General features: G+C 35.3%; 1 protein-coding gene across 3 annotated transcripts; it reads right to left on the bottom strand.

The window, feature by feature from the left end:
- Positions 1 to 418: 418 nt before the first annotated feature.
- Positions 419 to 13,930, bottom strand: SPATA22 (spermatogenesis associated 22). 3 transcript variants are annotated; one of them, XM_021704255.1, is made up of 8 exons: positions 13,888 to 13,930; positions 12,003 to 12,131; positions 10,066 to 10,126; positions 9,842 to 9,937; positions 6,653 to 6,995; positions 4,167 to 4,296; positions 3,617 to 3,714; positions 419 to 616 (listed from the first exon to the last, which is right to left on the bottom strand). In XM_021704255.1, the coding sequence occupies exons 1-8, from the start codon at positions 13,928 to 13,930 to the stop codon at positions 425 to 427; spliced, it is 1,092 nt and encodes a 363-aa protein (XP_021559930.1). In that variant the 3' UTR covers positions 419 to 424. The 3 variants fall into 3 exon arrangements, with proteins under 3 accessions (XP_021559930.1, XP_021559931.1, XP_021559932.1); XM_021704256.1 differs by having other exon boundaries at positions 12,051 to 12,131; XM_021704257.1 differs by lacking the exon at positions 12,003 to 12,131.
- Between the last annotated feature and the right edge of the window lie 516 nt (positions 13,931 to 14,446).

The raw sequence follows: 14,446 nt of genomic DNA, 5'->3' as shown, positions 1-14,446 counted from the left end.
TAAATGAACTGCATAGACTAGTAGCTCCAGTATAATGCTTAGTAACCATACTGATAGTGGGCACCCTTGTCTTATTCCTGATTTTAGTAACCGTACTGATAGTGGGCACCCTTAGTCTTATTCCTATATTTCCCCACTAAGCTTGATGTTGGCTTTTGGGCTGACTCAAAGATATTATTACATCATGTTAAATAAGCATCTATTCCTATTATTTTGAGCATTTGTATCTAGAAATGGTTATTTAATTTTAGCAAATGTACCATTTTCATAAAAAAAAAACTCTTTCCACATTTAAAAGGATTGAAATATTTTAATTCAACAAATGAAATACAAAAGAACAGTAGCTATAACCATGGAGATGATCATTTAAACAATAATAGGAAAATGCTTTAAATTATACTATTTAAACTTCCCTTATCACTACTTAAATTTCATTCGTTGTATCAGTATAATACCTCATCTCAGCATCTACAATTTTAACAAATGTTTGGAAAGTTTTTTGTTCAGAAACAGATGCTGGTCTAACAGAAACACATTTGAAAATATTCTTTTTCTGGTCATAGTTTCCAACACACCTATGAACTCGGCCTCTAATCAGTCTCGGAAGTTCACGATCCTGTTTTTAAAAAAATAAATATCAAAGAAGTTATTTATTTACTTCATCTGAATTTCAGTTTTTTAAAACTAATCATATGACCAATTAAATAGGAATCACCCCAAAAAGCTGTAATTCCCTCACCTGATTTAGGGCCCCACCGCTGGTAAGACCATGATAGCTAGGCATATATGGGTGCCCTATCACAGAGGAAAGACCTTCACTTGGGTAGGACTTCTTTCAAGCTGGTGAGCTGCTGCTGCTTAAAAGACTGAATAACTCCCAGTGTAATGGCACATGAATTATTCACTTTATTAGACTGCTAGAGTTCCACTTCCAGTAGACAGCAGACAGGTAGTTCAGACCAACTCTCTAGCTAAGAACAACTAGAATAGCTGGATGAAATATTTTTAAATCTCCTTGTAGACATTAGAGAGATACCAATGCAGTGAGGGAGTAGAGAGACTCCCATCTGGGAGAGGACAGGAGTCCAAAGTGGGGCTTGACATTTAGGGATGTTTCCCCCCTTGAGATTATCCGTCAAGAATAGTCAAGGCAGTTGAGAGTCTAAGAAACTGAGCAGAGCTTTTGACAGGCTCCTAGGACTGGGAGATAAAAAAAATGGAATCAGAGGCTCCCAAGGAAAAGAGATTCTGGTCACCATTCCCATCCTCACCCCTGGCTTAGGGTTGGGACCCAAAAGGGCTATGCCTTTCACGGGACTAGTAAAATGGAAAAAGACCAGCCAGCATCAAATCCTCTCAATCATTAACTAAAGGTACGTATTCTGGAATTGCTTTCACCAAATGGTCATAAAAAGCACTAGCTACAAAAGGTAGTATTGATAATTGCTAAAAAGACTATATTAAAAAGAAGAATTTCTATTCCTCAAAAGCCATCATTAAGACTAAAAAAGCAAACTATGGAGTATGAGAAAAAATTTGTAATACAAATAATGGATGAATAACTTGTACCCAAAACAGTCACATGAAAAAAACCCTCCAATAAATCAGTAAGGATAAAACAATAATAGAAAAAAAAGAACAAGAGGCCTGAACAGACTTTACAGAAGAAGGTATCTAAGTGGCCAGTAAACATATAAGGTGTCTGACCTCATTAGTCACCAGGGAACTGTAGAAAAGTAAGATAGCACTAAACACCCACATAGCTAAAATAAAAAAGACTGACAGTACTAAGTGTTGATAGGAATGCAGAAAAACTGTAACTCGTCTACACTGATTGTGAGAGTGTAAATAAGTACAAACCTTTGGAAAATTCTTTGGAAAATAACTACTATACTGGAACATACACATGCACTATGATGCAGTGATTTTACTTCTAGGTATATGCTCAACAGAAATGTGTGCATATGCACAAGAGACATATACAAGAATATTCATAGAACATTATTCATAACAGCAAAAAATCTGGAAACTTGGATGCCACCAGCAGAATAGAAAGCTAAATTGTGTTACGATAGAATATTGTACATGGAAATATAAATAAATGGACAACAGCTACATGAGACAACATAATGAATCTTACAAACATTGTGTTGAGGGAAAGACATAAAAGACATACCATATGATACTATTTATATAAGGTTCAAAACTAAACAATTAATTTGTGATATTAAAAGTCAGGATAGTAGTTGTTTTTAGGTAGGAGACAGAAGGTAGTGAATGGGAGGAGACACAGGATGCATAGGGTGACAGCAATGTTTTATTTCTTAGCCTTAGTAATGTTCACTTTGTGATATTTCATAGGTACTTCATAGAACTGTACAATTATGATTTGTAAACTTTTAGGTATATGTTATACTTCAATAAAAGATTTTTATAAACTTAACAGACTAGAAAAAATAAGCATTAAAGATATTATAGAAATTAATAATATAATTACTATTTCTTGATCATCTACTGTGTATCAGAAGATGTACATTCATATATTTTATTATCTAACCTCCATAACAACTTTCCAAAGTAGGAATTAGTCTCCCCATTTTACAGGTTAAAAAAACTCAGGAAATTTAAGCAGCTTACTCAAGGTCATATAGCTAGTAAATGGTGGAGTAAAACTGGAATCCAAGCCTGATTTCAGAATTAATACCGAACTCTTCTACAAAGCATGTAAGTTTTACAAAATCTCCAGCCTCCTTTGTCACCTGCAGCCTCCTTTGTCACTAAGAGTCTTTCCTATATCCCAGCCCACTCCCTGCCTTCCTCCAACTTCAGAACCACTATCCTTCCCACTCTGGTGATTATTAACTACTTGCAGTTTCCTCTACAATCTATGCTCTCAGCTTCATGTCCTTGCATATGCTGCCCTCTCACCTAAGAATGCATTCCTCCCACCTCTCCCCTCTCCCAACACACTTTGGCTTCATTTATTCCTCTTTAAATACGTAAGATAAGTTGCTACATTCTTCAAAAATCTTTCTCTGATCCGCCCCATCCTTCCTATCTACTTTTATAGCACACTGTACATACCTCTACCTACCATTTATCATACCACAGTGTAACACTTATGTAACTCTTTCTATCAGAGATTATAATAAACTCTTTGAGAGAAAGAGCTGTTTAGCACTTACATTCCACTTTGTATCCCTTGGACCTAGCACAGCACCTGGCACACAGTAGGTTATCTATATTAGCTGAACAAATAAACTTTTTTTTTTAAAGATTTTATTTATTTATTTGACAGAGAGATAGAGCACAAGTAGGCAGAGAGGCAGGCAGAGGGAGAGGGAGAAGCAGGATTCCTGCGGAGCAGGGAGCCCGATGCGGGGCTCGATCCCAGGACCCCAGGATCATGACCTGAGCCGAAGGCGGCCGCTTAACCAACTGAGCCACCCAGGCGCCCCTGAACAAATAAACTTTTATAAGTCAGAACTAAAACCAAACAGAATTTTGAAAGTATTACCAAATTGTAAACAGAATTTCTACTACAATGGAACTGTAGCCCGCATTTGCATGTTCTGTTGGCACAGGCTTTGCAAAGAATATTTAAACAAATACTCACTATTTCATAAAATACACAAGGCAGAGTATTTTTCCCATCTCTCATAAGGAAAGTCTTTGAATAATATGGACCAGGTGTAACAGCTGAATCGAGAACAGCTAAACAACATTAAAATAGGGAAGAAAATCAGTGTTGGTAAAATGCAAATAAAATTTAACAGTGAGAAGTAATATTTATTCCTACACCAAGCTCTTCTAGTTTTATTTATACAATAATAAAGACAACATCTTAAGAGGGAATAGTATCTCTGAAGCTGTTTTATACTAAGAAAAACAAAACTTCTGGCCCTATCCAACTCAGGGGTTAAGTCAGAGCCCCTGTAACAGTCTTCCACATTTTAACATTATGAATCAGAAGACTATTACCATAAATAACCAAATATATCTTAAGTCACACAAATCAATAACAAATCCAGGAAGTGAAGAAAATCCTTATAAACCATAATCTCCTTTTGCAAATTTTATTTTTCAGATCCCCTAGGTATTCCTATAGACATTCAAAACTATTGTCCAAATAGTATTACTGAGGTTTTCTGAAGTACTATACCTACCCAATATTTCAAAAAGAAGTACAGTTTTCTGTGCATGTTCACACCAGTACTTCATGCTTTCAATAACTGCAGATATAATTCTTAAAGAATTATCTTTTTCCTTAAGCTTTAACTGATACAATGAGCCTTCCTTTTGAAAAATAAAAACATAGAATTAGAAAAACCTTTCATTTTTTTCATCATACTCTTTCACTTTCCATGAAAAGATTCTAGGTCCTTATGTATAAAATATGTAAAAAAAATATTGAAAATTTTAGTACAGTTATTCCCCTAAATTTAAAAGACATCATTAGCACTTTATAGGAGGAGAAACTAGGATGTACTTGGAGACAATAAACCAAGAAGAGAATTATTTGTCTGGACATTCACTCACTCATTTGTGTATTCATTTAATATTTTTAAAGCATCGTGTGCTAATCCTCTGATAAACACAGGTGAGTAAAACACAGTTCCTTTCCCTAATGTGTTCACACTCTAAGAGTGGAGCCAGACACATTCACTCATTCATTCTAAAAGTACCTCCTGGCATTTACTATGTGCCAAATATAGATAATGAGAAAACAACACTGAACAAAACAGAGAAGATATCTCACAGATCTTGCCCTCTATCTAATGGAGTATTCAGAAAACAAACAAATAAATACATAATAGAATGTCAGGAATTGATATATTCTATGAATAAAAAAAAACAGGGTGAAAGGATAAAGAGAAACAGGAATTATTAAATAGGTTGTTAAGTGAGGATTGAGGGAATAGCAAAGTATAAAGGCCCTAAGATGAGAATGTGTCTGTCATTTTTAAAGATCAACTTAGAATACAGTATGTCAAGGTACTAATTTCCCAGGGGGAAAGAGGGCACTTTCCTTTGTGAGGGTAGGAGCACATCAAAGAACACTTGATGGGACTTTTTTTTCTAACTACAGTTACCTTCCCTCCTCCTCCCCTTCCTAACCAAAATAGCTACTGCCATAAAGTTACTAAGGTAACTACAGTGTATCATTCTTTTGTACAAGGAAACATAAGGTTGAAAGCCACTATGAGGGGCCCCTGGGTGGCTCAGATGGTTAAGCATCTGCCTTTAGCTCAGGTCATGATCCCAGGGTCCTGGGATCGAGCACCACATCGGGTTCCTGGCTTGGCAGGGAGCCTGCTTCTCCCTCTCCCTCTGCTTCTCCCCCTGCTCTTTAAAAAAAATAATACTGGTAAAGTGGGACATAAGAAGAAAGAAAGAAAAGAAAGCAAGCAAGCAAGCCACTATGATATATGCTGCATTAGTCAGATTTTTAGCAAAAAAAAAAAATTTACCCCAATGGCTTGTTGAAAAGACTTCTTACAGGTGTACGGGCAGAACAAACAGGGTACTTAAGCCCTCAAAGACTAACAACAGTAAGAGATTTCTGTCATTCCTAGGCTGAAAGGGCAAGGGAAAGAAATAAAATTACCACACCTGTGAAAGCTGGACTCACAGAAGAGCTGTATCATTTAGGGACAGCTACTGCCTACAACACAACATTTAAACAGGGAGAAAATGGGAAAACCCAACCTCTCTCTCCACCCTCTGATTTCCTGCCAGTGACTCCCACTGGCTGACCCCTAACAAGAGCTAGCCTAGGGACCTCAGGATGCTGCAATATGTAGGACAACTCAGACTTCCAGAGCATAGAGAAGAGTGGAGAGTAAATAATCTATTGGGCCACGGGACAAGGAAAGGAAGGTAGTGAACAACCAGCACACAAAATATATAAAAGATATTTACAAAGAACAATTAGAGCAAGGAGTGGTGAAAGGAGGAAGTAAGGCTGATGTACAGGTATGGGGAAAAATATAAACCAAAGCAGAGTCCTATTAGATGGCATATCATGTTCAGAGAATTGTAAAGGGTCTGAAATGGCTAGTATATAGCCATTTTTGGCTACAATTTGTAGATTGTGGAATATGAAGCTGGAAAGGTAAAATAAACTCTGGCCTGCAGTCCAAATCTAACCTGTTGTTTGTTTTTGTAAACTTTTACTGGAACACAGCCAAACCTATTCACTTATGAACTGTCTATGGCTGCTTTCAAGCTACAATAGTAGAGTTGAGTGGTATACGTAAGAGACAATATGACCTGTAAGATAAAAAAATATTTACTATCTGGCCCTTTACAAAAAGAGTTTGCTGACCGCTGTTATAAAAAACTTAGACTGACACATGAAGAACTGGGAGAATTTCTGTAAGTAATGGATAAACTCTCATCATCTCAATAATCAGTCAACAGTGAAATTCAGAACCCAGTAGGACACTCTAAGGCAACTACAAAAAGGAGCAGCCATTCACAATCCTTAAGAAAATATTTTGGAAACATTCATATATGCCAATGGGACTAGATATCTGTGTTAACCATGTAATGCATGCCATAAGATTGATTTTAAATGCTCTCATCTCTGTAATCTAAATATTTATTTATCTCATTTTTAAATGTAAATGACCCCTATTTAAAAGTTTACCTTGAGAGTGCTTTTTTCTGAAATATCATCCAACATTTTCTTCTTAAATTGATTTTGTTGAAAATTAGGCTTAAATGCCTGTAACACACTGTTTTTGTCTAGACCTCTCATTGTGGAGCCAGGTATTTTTGACGAATATGTTTGTCTGAGTACTTCAGCTTCTCTTTGGTGAGATGAGTTAGGAGGTTCTGATATTCTTAATTGTTTCCCTTGTTGAGCTCCCCAGGTCCTCGGACAAGAATTTATTCCATCATTTGCCACCAGGTTTGTTCTTTTGCACTGAGGCCTAACATCATTTCTATCCCAAGTTTTCCAGCTGGAATTTTTGTTGTCATCCCTGTAGCTGTAATAGGTTTTTTTTTTTTTTTAATTAGTATTAGTTTGTTTCTATATACTTTTTCTTTTAAAAAATTAATAGTGAAAAATTATGGTTTATAAAGTACTTTGTAACTACTGACTAGTTGGAAATTCCAAATACATTATCACAACAACCCTACAATACATTATACCTCTCTTTTTAGGTGACGAAATTGAGGGAGGAAGTAACTTGCCTGAAGTTATACAACAAGTTACCGTCAATCTGGAACCCAGAGAATCCTAGTCTCCCAACTCAGAGTCCAGTGCTATAAAGTATATTTTTAAACTATTAAGCTTTCATACGATAGTGGTTGTCTCTGAGTGGTAAGATTCTGAGGACATTTGCCTGCTTCTTTATACATTTATTTTTAAATTTTCTACAAAGTAAAATTTTAACAAGTTAAACTATGGCTTATAGGTGAGTTTAAATCACAAGGAGAATAAACATAGGCAGTGTAGATAACTATTTGATTAGAAATTTTGTACTTTTACTACATAGCTTAAAAGCCCAATTTATGAATCTGTTGCAACATTTTAGTAGCTACATTAATCTAAGTGAATTATATTAGCTGATGAGAACATAATGTTAATGAGGCCAAAATCAAAAGTATAATTTCTAAGCAGACCAGTTAAGAGTTCCACAGGGAGAAACTAGTCCAGGTCACAAATTCTTATTTCTGGATAATTTTCCTGAAAATATCACCAGTATTACAAGGGGGCAAATAATACAACTCATCCCTTGTTAGAGAAAATAATTCAAAGAAAAGTCCAGGTTCCCTAGTGACCAGGCACAAGTCCAGACTGTATGGGGCCTGAAGCTTGTATAATGTGGGCAGCCTTCTTAAGTAAATTAGGTACAAAATTAGGTATGAGAATAATGAGAAAAGAGATCATGAATAACTTCAAACTTAAAAGTTGATAAATATCATAAACATCACAATATTCAGGAAAAAATATTACTACTATTTTTATTAACTAACTGCCTGATACACCTCCATAAAATTTGTCCTACATTGATCACCTCTTCATATGACAGCAATTTTATTTTCAATAGAGAGAACAGAAACCAAATTTTGCCTTTCCTCTCTCATGGCTATAGAAATCACATTTATTATTCAGTTTAGAAAAGTTTCTTTCCACTTACAACTCCTTACTGATAAACAACGCATTTGCAACTTCCTCCCACATCTTTGTCTAGGAGGTGCTCCTGGCCTGTGGACAAGCCCTGGAAGAACCATAGTCCTTTGACCTTCCTGGGTGAGCCCACACAAAGATGCTGCTTCAGCAGCCATCCAGCTCAGCCAGGTCCTCAGCATCAACCATGAAAGGCACTTAAGTTGTAGTGGCTTCTGAGAAGGGAAGAGTAGTGTCTGCTTTGGATTCTTCTCCTTGGATCTAGGTGTCCAGTGAGATCCCAAGAACAAGCTCTTACTGAGGCTACATGGATGTGAAGGTAAACCAAAGCAGAGTCCTATTAGATGGCATATCATGTTCAGAGAATTGTGAAGGGTCTGAAATGGCTAGTATATAGCCATTTTTGGCTACAATTTGTAGATTGTGGAATATGAAGCTGGAAAGGTCAGCATCAACCATGAAAGGCGCTTAAGTTGATTCTAAAGCTAAGCAGAGAACCAGTTAAAAGAGCTTCAGGAGATCCAGCTGCCTACTTGGGTTTTCAAATGGTTTTTGCCCCTGGATTTTCTGTTGTTATATTCCAACTATCTGATAGATTATCTATGATTTCAAATTGGAATATCTAATACTGACTGCCTGTCCAGATTACAATATTACCTAATTCTCTAATGCTAGTCAGAACGGATTTTCTTACAGGACCTGCAGCTGAAACTGTGCCTCCAAGGACCATCTCAAACCACTGAATGGCCTAGGTAGTAAGGCCTGATCCTAAAGAAAGTAACTAACTGGTTCTGAGGAAACTAGCATGATCAAAACTAATTTTAAAATATATATATTATTTTGATGTATTTATTAACTACTTTATTAAAAGTTTCTCCCCTTTAAAAAAAATGGTATCTCTAATAAAAGTGAAGGTAATATTAACTTTACAGGATTGTTGTAAGGATTATTAAAATAACATATCAAAGCACTAAACAAGACTGATACATGATACGTGTTTGATGTTGTTTTTCTAATACTTTGTTCCCAAAATTACTTCCTTCAGTAGTTACTAGTTACTCAAGAATACTAAAATCCAACCTAAAAAATAATCCATGTCCTTTCCCTATCTATATATTTTTTTATCATATTTAGGGATTAAACTTAGATTCTTACGGCAACGATCCAGAAGCATCCTCACCATCTTCCTTGATGGTCATCTTCATTTCCTGAGCACCTATCACTGTTTATGCATATGCATTTTGGTCATCATCTTTCTTTCTTACTCTGTTCTGTTTACCATGGAGCTGACTGTCTTACTACGGTGAGATTGACCATTCTATTTGGTTGTCAATTTCTAAATATATCAACACTAAAATACAGTTATTCCTGACTCTTCACCTACTGTCAATTAGATTATTAATGATCCACAGCATGATGATAAATATTGGCAGAAATTTCATTATAAAATGAGGAATTCTTTGGAAACATATTCACTGACAAATTTGCCTATTTTTAAAGCTTTATATAGCATTTTTAAACTTCTTTTATAAAACAAAGATAATACTGCTATGTTTTTATACTATTAAGTATAAAAATTTCCTAAATGTAATTTTGCCTGAGAAAGGAAGAAGAGATGAAGGAGGAGGGAATGGAGGAGAGAAAAAGAGGGGAAAGAGAAGAAGGAATAGAAGAAAGAAAAATCTTAAGTAAACTCACCTCCAATGACTCTTGCTTCTTTCAGTATTTGATTGAATAGACTTACACACAGAATCTTGACTTCTCAGAGGATGAGAAACTGAATGCGGTATTTGCCTTTCAAGGAAACATGTCTTATTAAATATTAATAGCTTGTTTCCAAAGTGAGAAATGTAAAATATACAATGAAGAATAACATCAGTCAGCAACAGACACTATAGTTACTGGTATATTTTTCCACCTACCCTGTGTTCATTGTTTTCATTAAAGGAGGCAACTCTGGATCCACAGCTTCCCAGGCCCAATCTCAAAAGATAGAGATAGCATAGACAAAAGTACGATAGGTAGTATTTAAAAAAAAATAATTATTTCATACTTATTTAATTGGTAGAAAACTAAAAGCCTGCAGAAGAAAAGGACTTGGAAGATATGGATATGTTCTTCAACAGTACTTTGTTGTGGAATTTGTCTTATTAATTTTTATAGATGTCTTTCTTTCCCATTGTATTTTAAACAAAGGTAATAGTTAATCTGTATCTTTTCCATGATCAATTCTAGTGTGGTACCTTGTACTCTGTAGCATGAATTCAGTGTAATCAATGTTTCTTAAATATTTTGATCCCAACCCACAGCAAAAAGTACATCATAGCCCAGAACATACACACACACACATACACACACACAAACACACATGCATGGTGTGCATGAGAGAAAGAGAAAGACAAAGGAGAGAGAACATAACAAAACTGCAACACCAATTTGTATCCCTACCATGTGTGATGCACCCTGACATTTTCTACTCTACTCTATTCACTTCTATTTCCTTCTTTAAAGATTGGTTCTCAACCAGACTAATGGATCAAGACAAAAATTTGAAAAACACTGATCTAGCCCTATCTCTTACCCAATGTAAGAATCTTATTATATCTCTGACAGATAGTAATACTGCTCAGAGCTTGGACAGTTCAGTACTTCAGGAGGATGAACATTTCCCTATGGAGTAGCTCCAACTGTTGTTATTTTTCAAAGCCAAGATTCACGCTATTTATAAAAATATTTTAAATGTCAGAGAATTTTTTAAGATGGCAGAGGATGACCAGATAAATGCCCATTTATGTACATCCATGTGAATTTTTATCTTTTATAGATAAAAATGAAAATAATATAAAAGTCCTAGTTTGAATTCCTCAAATGTGGAAAAAAAGAAAATAATTATAGATTTACAAGCAGACTAAGGCCTATGGTTGGATGAAATTAACAAATATATATATAGAGAGAGAAATTTTAAAATTCTAGTTGCAAAAAATCCTATTAAAGGTTTTTAAAGTATCCTCAAAAATATATAAATGTATATAACCAGCATATACCAAATATATTTCAGAATGCCTGCCTGTCCGTGCCTTCTTCTGAAGAGAAAAAAAAAGTCAGCAAATATTAAGACCGCTCAGCACCCACCACCACAGCTAATTGTTGCAGAGATGAGAGGCCTAATCATAAAGCTAAACCAGAATTTTAGTGACCTTACTTAAAAAGATGTGCTGAACCAAAGGCTATCTTTAGGATTTAATCAACAGATAGAGAAGGCAGTCAACAGTGGACTCTGAGAACTAGAACTAAAAGGCTATGTTAACTTCCAGCAAGGACAATTTAGTTCATGGGCTAGTTAAAGCTATAAGGAAGCCAACTGGATGAGAGAAATAAAGCAACAAATGAAAAAAGGCAAAATGCTATCAGAAGAGAAAAAAGCCAAGCAGTAGAAATTTTAGGCTTCTACCCTTCCTAAGGTCTAAATTTTCTCCCATTTTTCATGTGTTCATGTGTACACATATCCCAATTCCTGAGGCAACTTGAGCTTCCCCATTCTTTATCACCACATGCCTAAGTCACAATATCCATATATCTTGAAAAAGAAAAAACAAATCTTTACAATGTGGGTTACAACTTCATTAGAACAAAGGCTCCAGATCTAAGATACTCTATTTAAATGCTAAGCCACCCTTGTAGACAAGGAAACTCAAACTACTGTACTGGAATGTTCAGAAAGAGCCAAGTAATCCCTATATTTGGATAGGGGAAAGAAGAAAAAAAATAAACTTTCTATTTCCATTATAATAAAATAAAAATGATAATTTTCTATAATCCTAATTCCTATTTTCCGAAAATTTTCACCTTATTTTCTTACCTGGTGGTAGAGGAGGGAAATCATAATTGTCAGAAGCAGTACTGATACTTGGATCATTTGTAAGTGGATTGGATGTTAATGGCTGTCTATTCCTCTTTTTCTGATTGAACAATGGTACAGGCAAACAGCCTAAATTGAATGTACCAATAAATTAGTACACAATAGCAAATAGATCCAGTTATAGAATTAACTGTGTATAATAACAACTTTAATTTGTCTACTTCTATACGTTAATTTTATACTTATTACAGATATATTTCTACATCTTTGGATTGATTTTTATGTTCTTTTTAAGGTCCCAAATAACCTCATTTGTCTCTATAAAAACGCCTTTCTTGTTCTACACTAACGCTGATTTAATTCCTCTTGCATGGAAGTAATTCCCATCTCCTTCCTCACCCCCCAACCATTTCCAAATCCACTTTTTGTTTTCCTTATTTCCTTTCTGTGCTTGCTTATTACCATGTCAACTGGAGGGGGCCCTTCAAGTACAATAGAGGTGAGGGAGAACCAAACTCTGACCCATGCTTTCCAAAATCCTAACCACTCTTTGGATTATGACAGCACAATCTTTAGGGCCATGGTTCTCCAACTTTAGTTTGACTAAGATTTACATGGAATTGTGCTTAACATGCCAGTTCCTAGACCCCACTCTCATAAATTTTATTTCAACAGATTTAGTTTGGAATCCAAAACTCTGCAATTTTAACATGCACTCCAGGTGTCTATAATGCATATTTTCTGTGGATCATCTTCAGAATGCTTAAAGTGATAATATTCAATTCAATAATAAATAAATATTACCTCCAAGCCCCCCAGATGGGAGGCCTGGGATCTCAAGTCAAGACAAAAGTCAGAATTTATAAACACTAAAACTAGAAGGGATCTCAGACAAAAAAAGGGGGGTCCAAAAACCTTGCACAGTGCCTAGATAGGACCCAAGCTTCCTAAATCTCAGTTCAGATATCTTGCCACTAGATCATACTCTAGCTGGTCCATCAACACTCGTACTATGGGAAAAACACAGACTCTGTGATAACTGTCTGATAAAAGGTTGGGAAAATTATGTGAGCTCTGAAACCAGCTCTGCCTGGTTTTGAATCACAACTTTGAAGTATAAATTTGGGCAATCTCCTCAACACATTGTGCTATTATGACATACCCAGAGAAGCAGGATAATACAGGGATTAAGAGCATGGACACTAGAGCCAGATTCCTAGGTTCAAATGCTGGCTCTACCACTTCATAAATTACTTATTTAACTTCTCTGTGCCTTAGTTTCTCATCTGGAAAACAGGAATGATAATAATAATGCCTATCCCAGAGGGCTGGTGTAAGGATTAAATAAATTAATACATATAATTAAATGGCTAGAATACAACACAGCCACCATAAATAGTTATTACTGTCTACACTGTGTATTATCACCATTCCCCTGGTTCTCTTCATTCTTACCCTCTGTCCTTTTACTAACTAATAAATTGGGAAAGCAGAAATGGTAGGGGAAATTGTTAGGGAGACAGAAGTGCTTCTGGAAATATTTTAAGTAAGTCACAAATACAAATAGAAATAAATCAATTTCTTTGTTTTCAGCTTAAAAGTGAAAAACAACTCAAGCACACAGAGTTTGTAGAAAGAATACTAGGGTAAATCCAGGAATGTTTCATTTTACTCCCACCTCTGCCACTAAATGTTTTGACTAAGTTATTTTATTTCCTTGGACCTAAAAAGTAAAGAGGCTAGACTATATGTTCAATCTTTTTAAAAAGTTCCTTCCAAAACGTTCCATCTATAAACTACACATGGTTTACATGGTATATAAAAATATACAAAATTTAAAACAAAAATTTAATAAATAAAATCAAACAATAAAATTCTTCAATACCTGCTGTACTTCGAGTTGAATTTTCACTTAGGTTTCTCTTCATTTCCTTCAATATCAAAGTCTGTAACTTTTCTTTAGCATTCCAAATTTACAAATGAAGTTGTCTGACTAAATCTTCAAAGAAAGAAATTTGCAACTCAAATTGTATCAACAAAAAAAATCAAATTCTCAGCCTAGTAATTACTGAAATTATAATTTAACACTACGGTTTCAAACCTGATAAGGGAATCACTTTACAGAATCTTGCTTCCCAAATAAGAATTTATAATATAATCTATTTTTCCAACTCTGTTCGAAATTGGTTAGGACTAAGGCGGCTATAACATTGCTTCCTAAACATACATGGATTTTCACACACTCTACATATGTATTCCAGGACCAAGGACCCACAATAACAACAGTTCTGAACCAGATTTATATAGAGGGAAATGGACTACAAACACTGGCAAACTGGTATGCTTACAAGGCCACGGAGTAAACACAAACAACTGAATGAACCACGTGAGAACATGCTCTATCTCACTTTAAAACACTGTGCAGATCACTTGCTTCGGCCATT

This window comes from Neomonachus schauinslandi, chromosome 15, assembly GCF_002201575.2.
Source record: "Neomonachus schauinslandi chromosome 15, ASM220157v2, whole genome shotgun sequence".
Classification (NCBI taxonomy): Eukaryota; Metazoa; Chordata; class Mammalia; order Carnivora; family Phocidae; genus Neomonachus; species Neomonachus schauinslandi.
This window is presented reverse-complemented; position numbering and strand designations above follow the sequence as displayed.

Coding starts and splice junctions, on each gene's coding strand:
- SPATA22 (XM_021704255.1), bottom strand. CDS start 13,930: ATGAAGAGAAACCTAAGTGAAAATTCAACTCGAAGTACAGCAG. Junction 12,132..13,887: donor TTCAACTCGAAGTACAGCAG/GTATTGAAGAAT, acceptor CATTCAATTTAG/GCTGTTTGCCTGTACCATTG. Junction 4,297..6,652: donor CAGAAAAAAGCACTCTCAAG/GTAAACTTTTAA, acceptor ATTTTTCAAAAG/GAAGGCTCATTGTATCAGTT.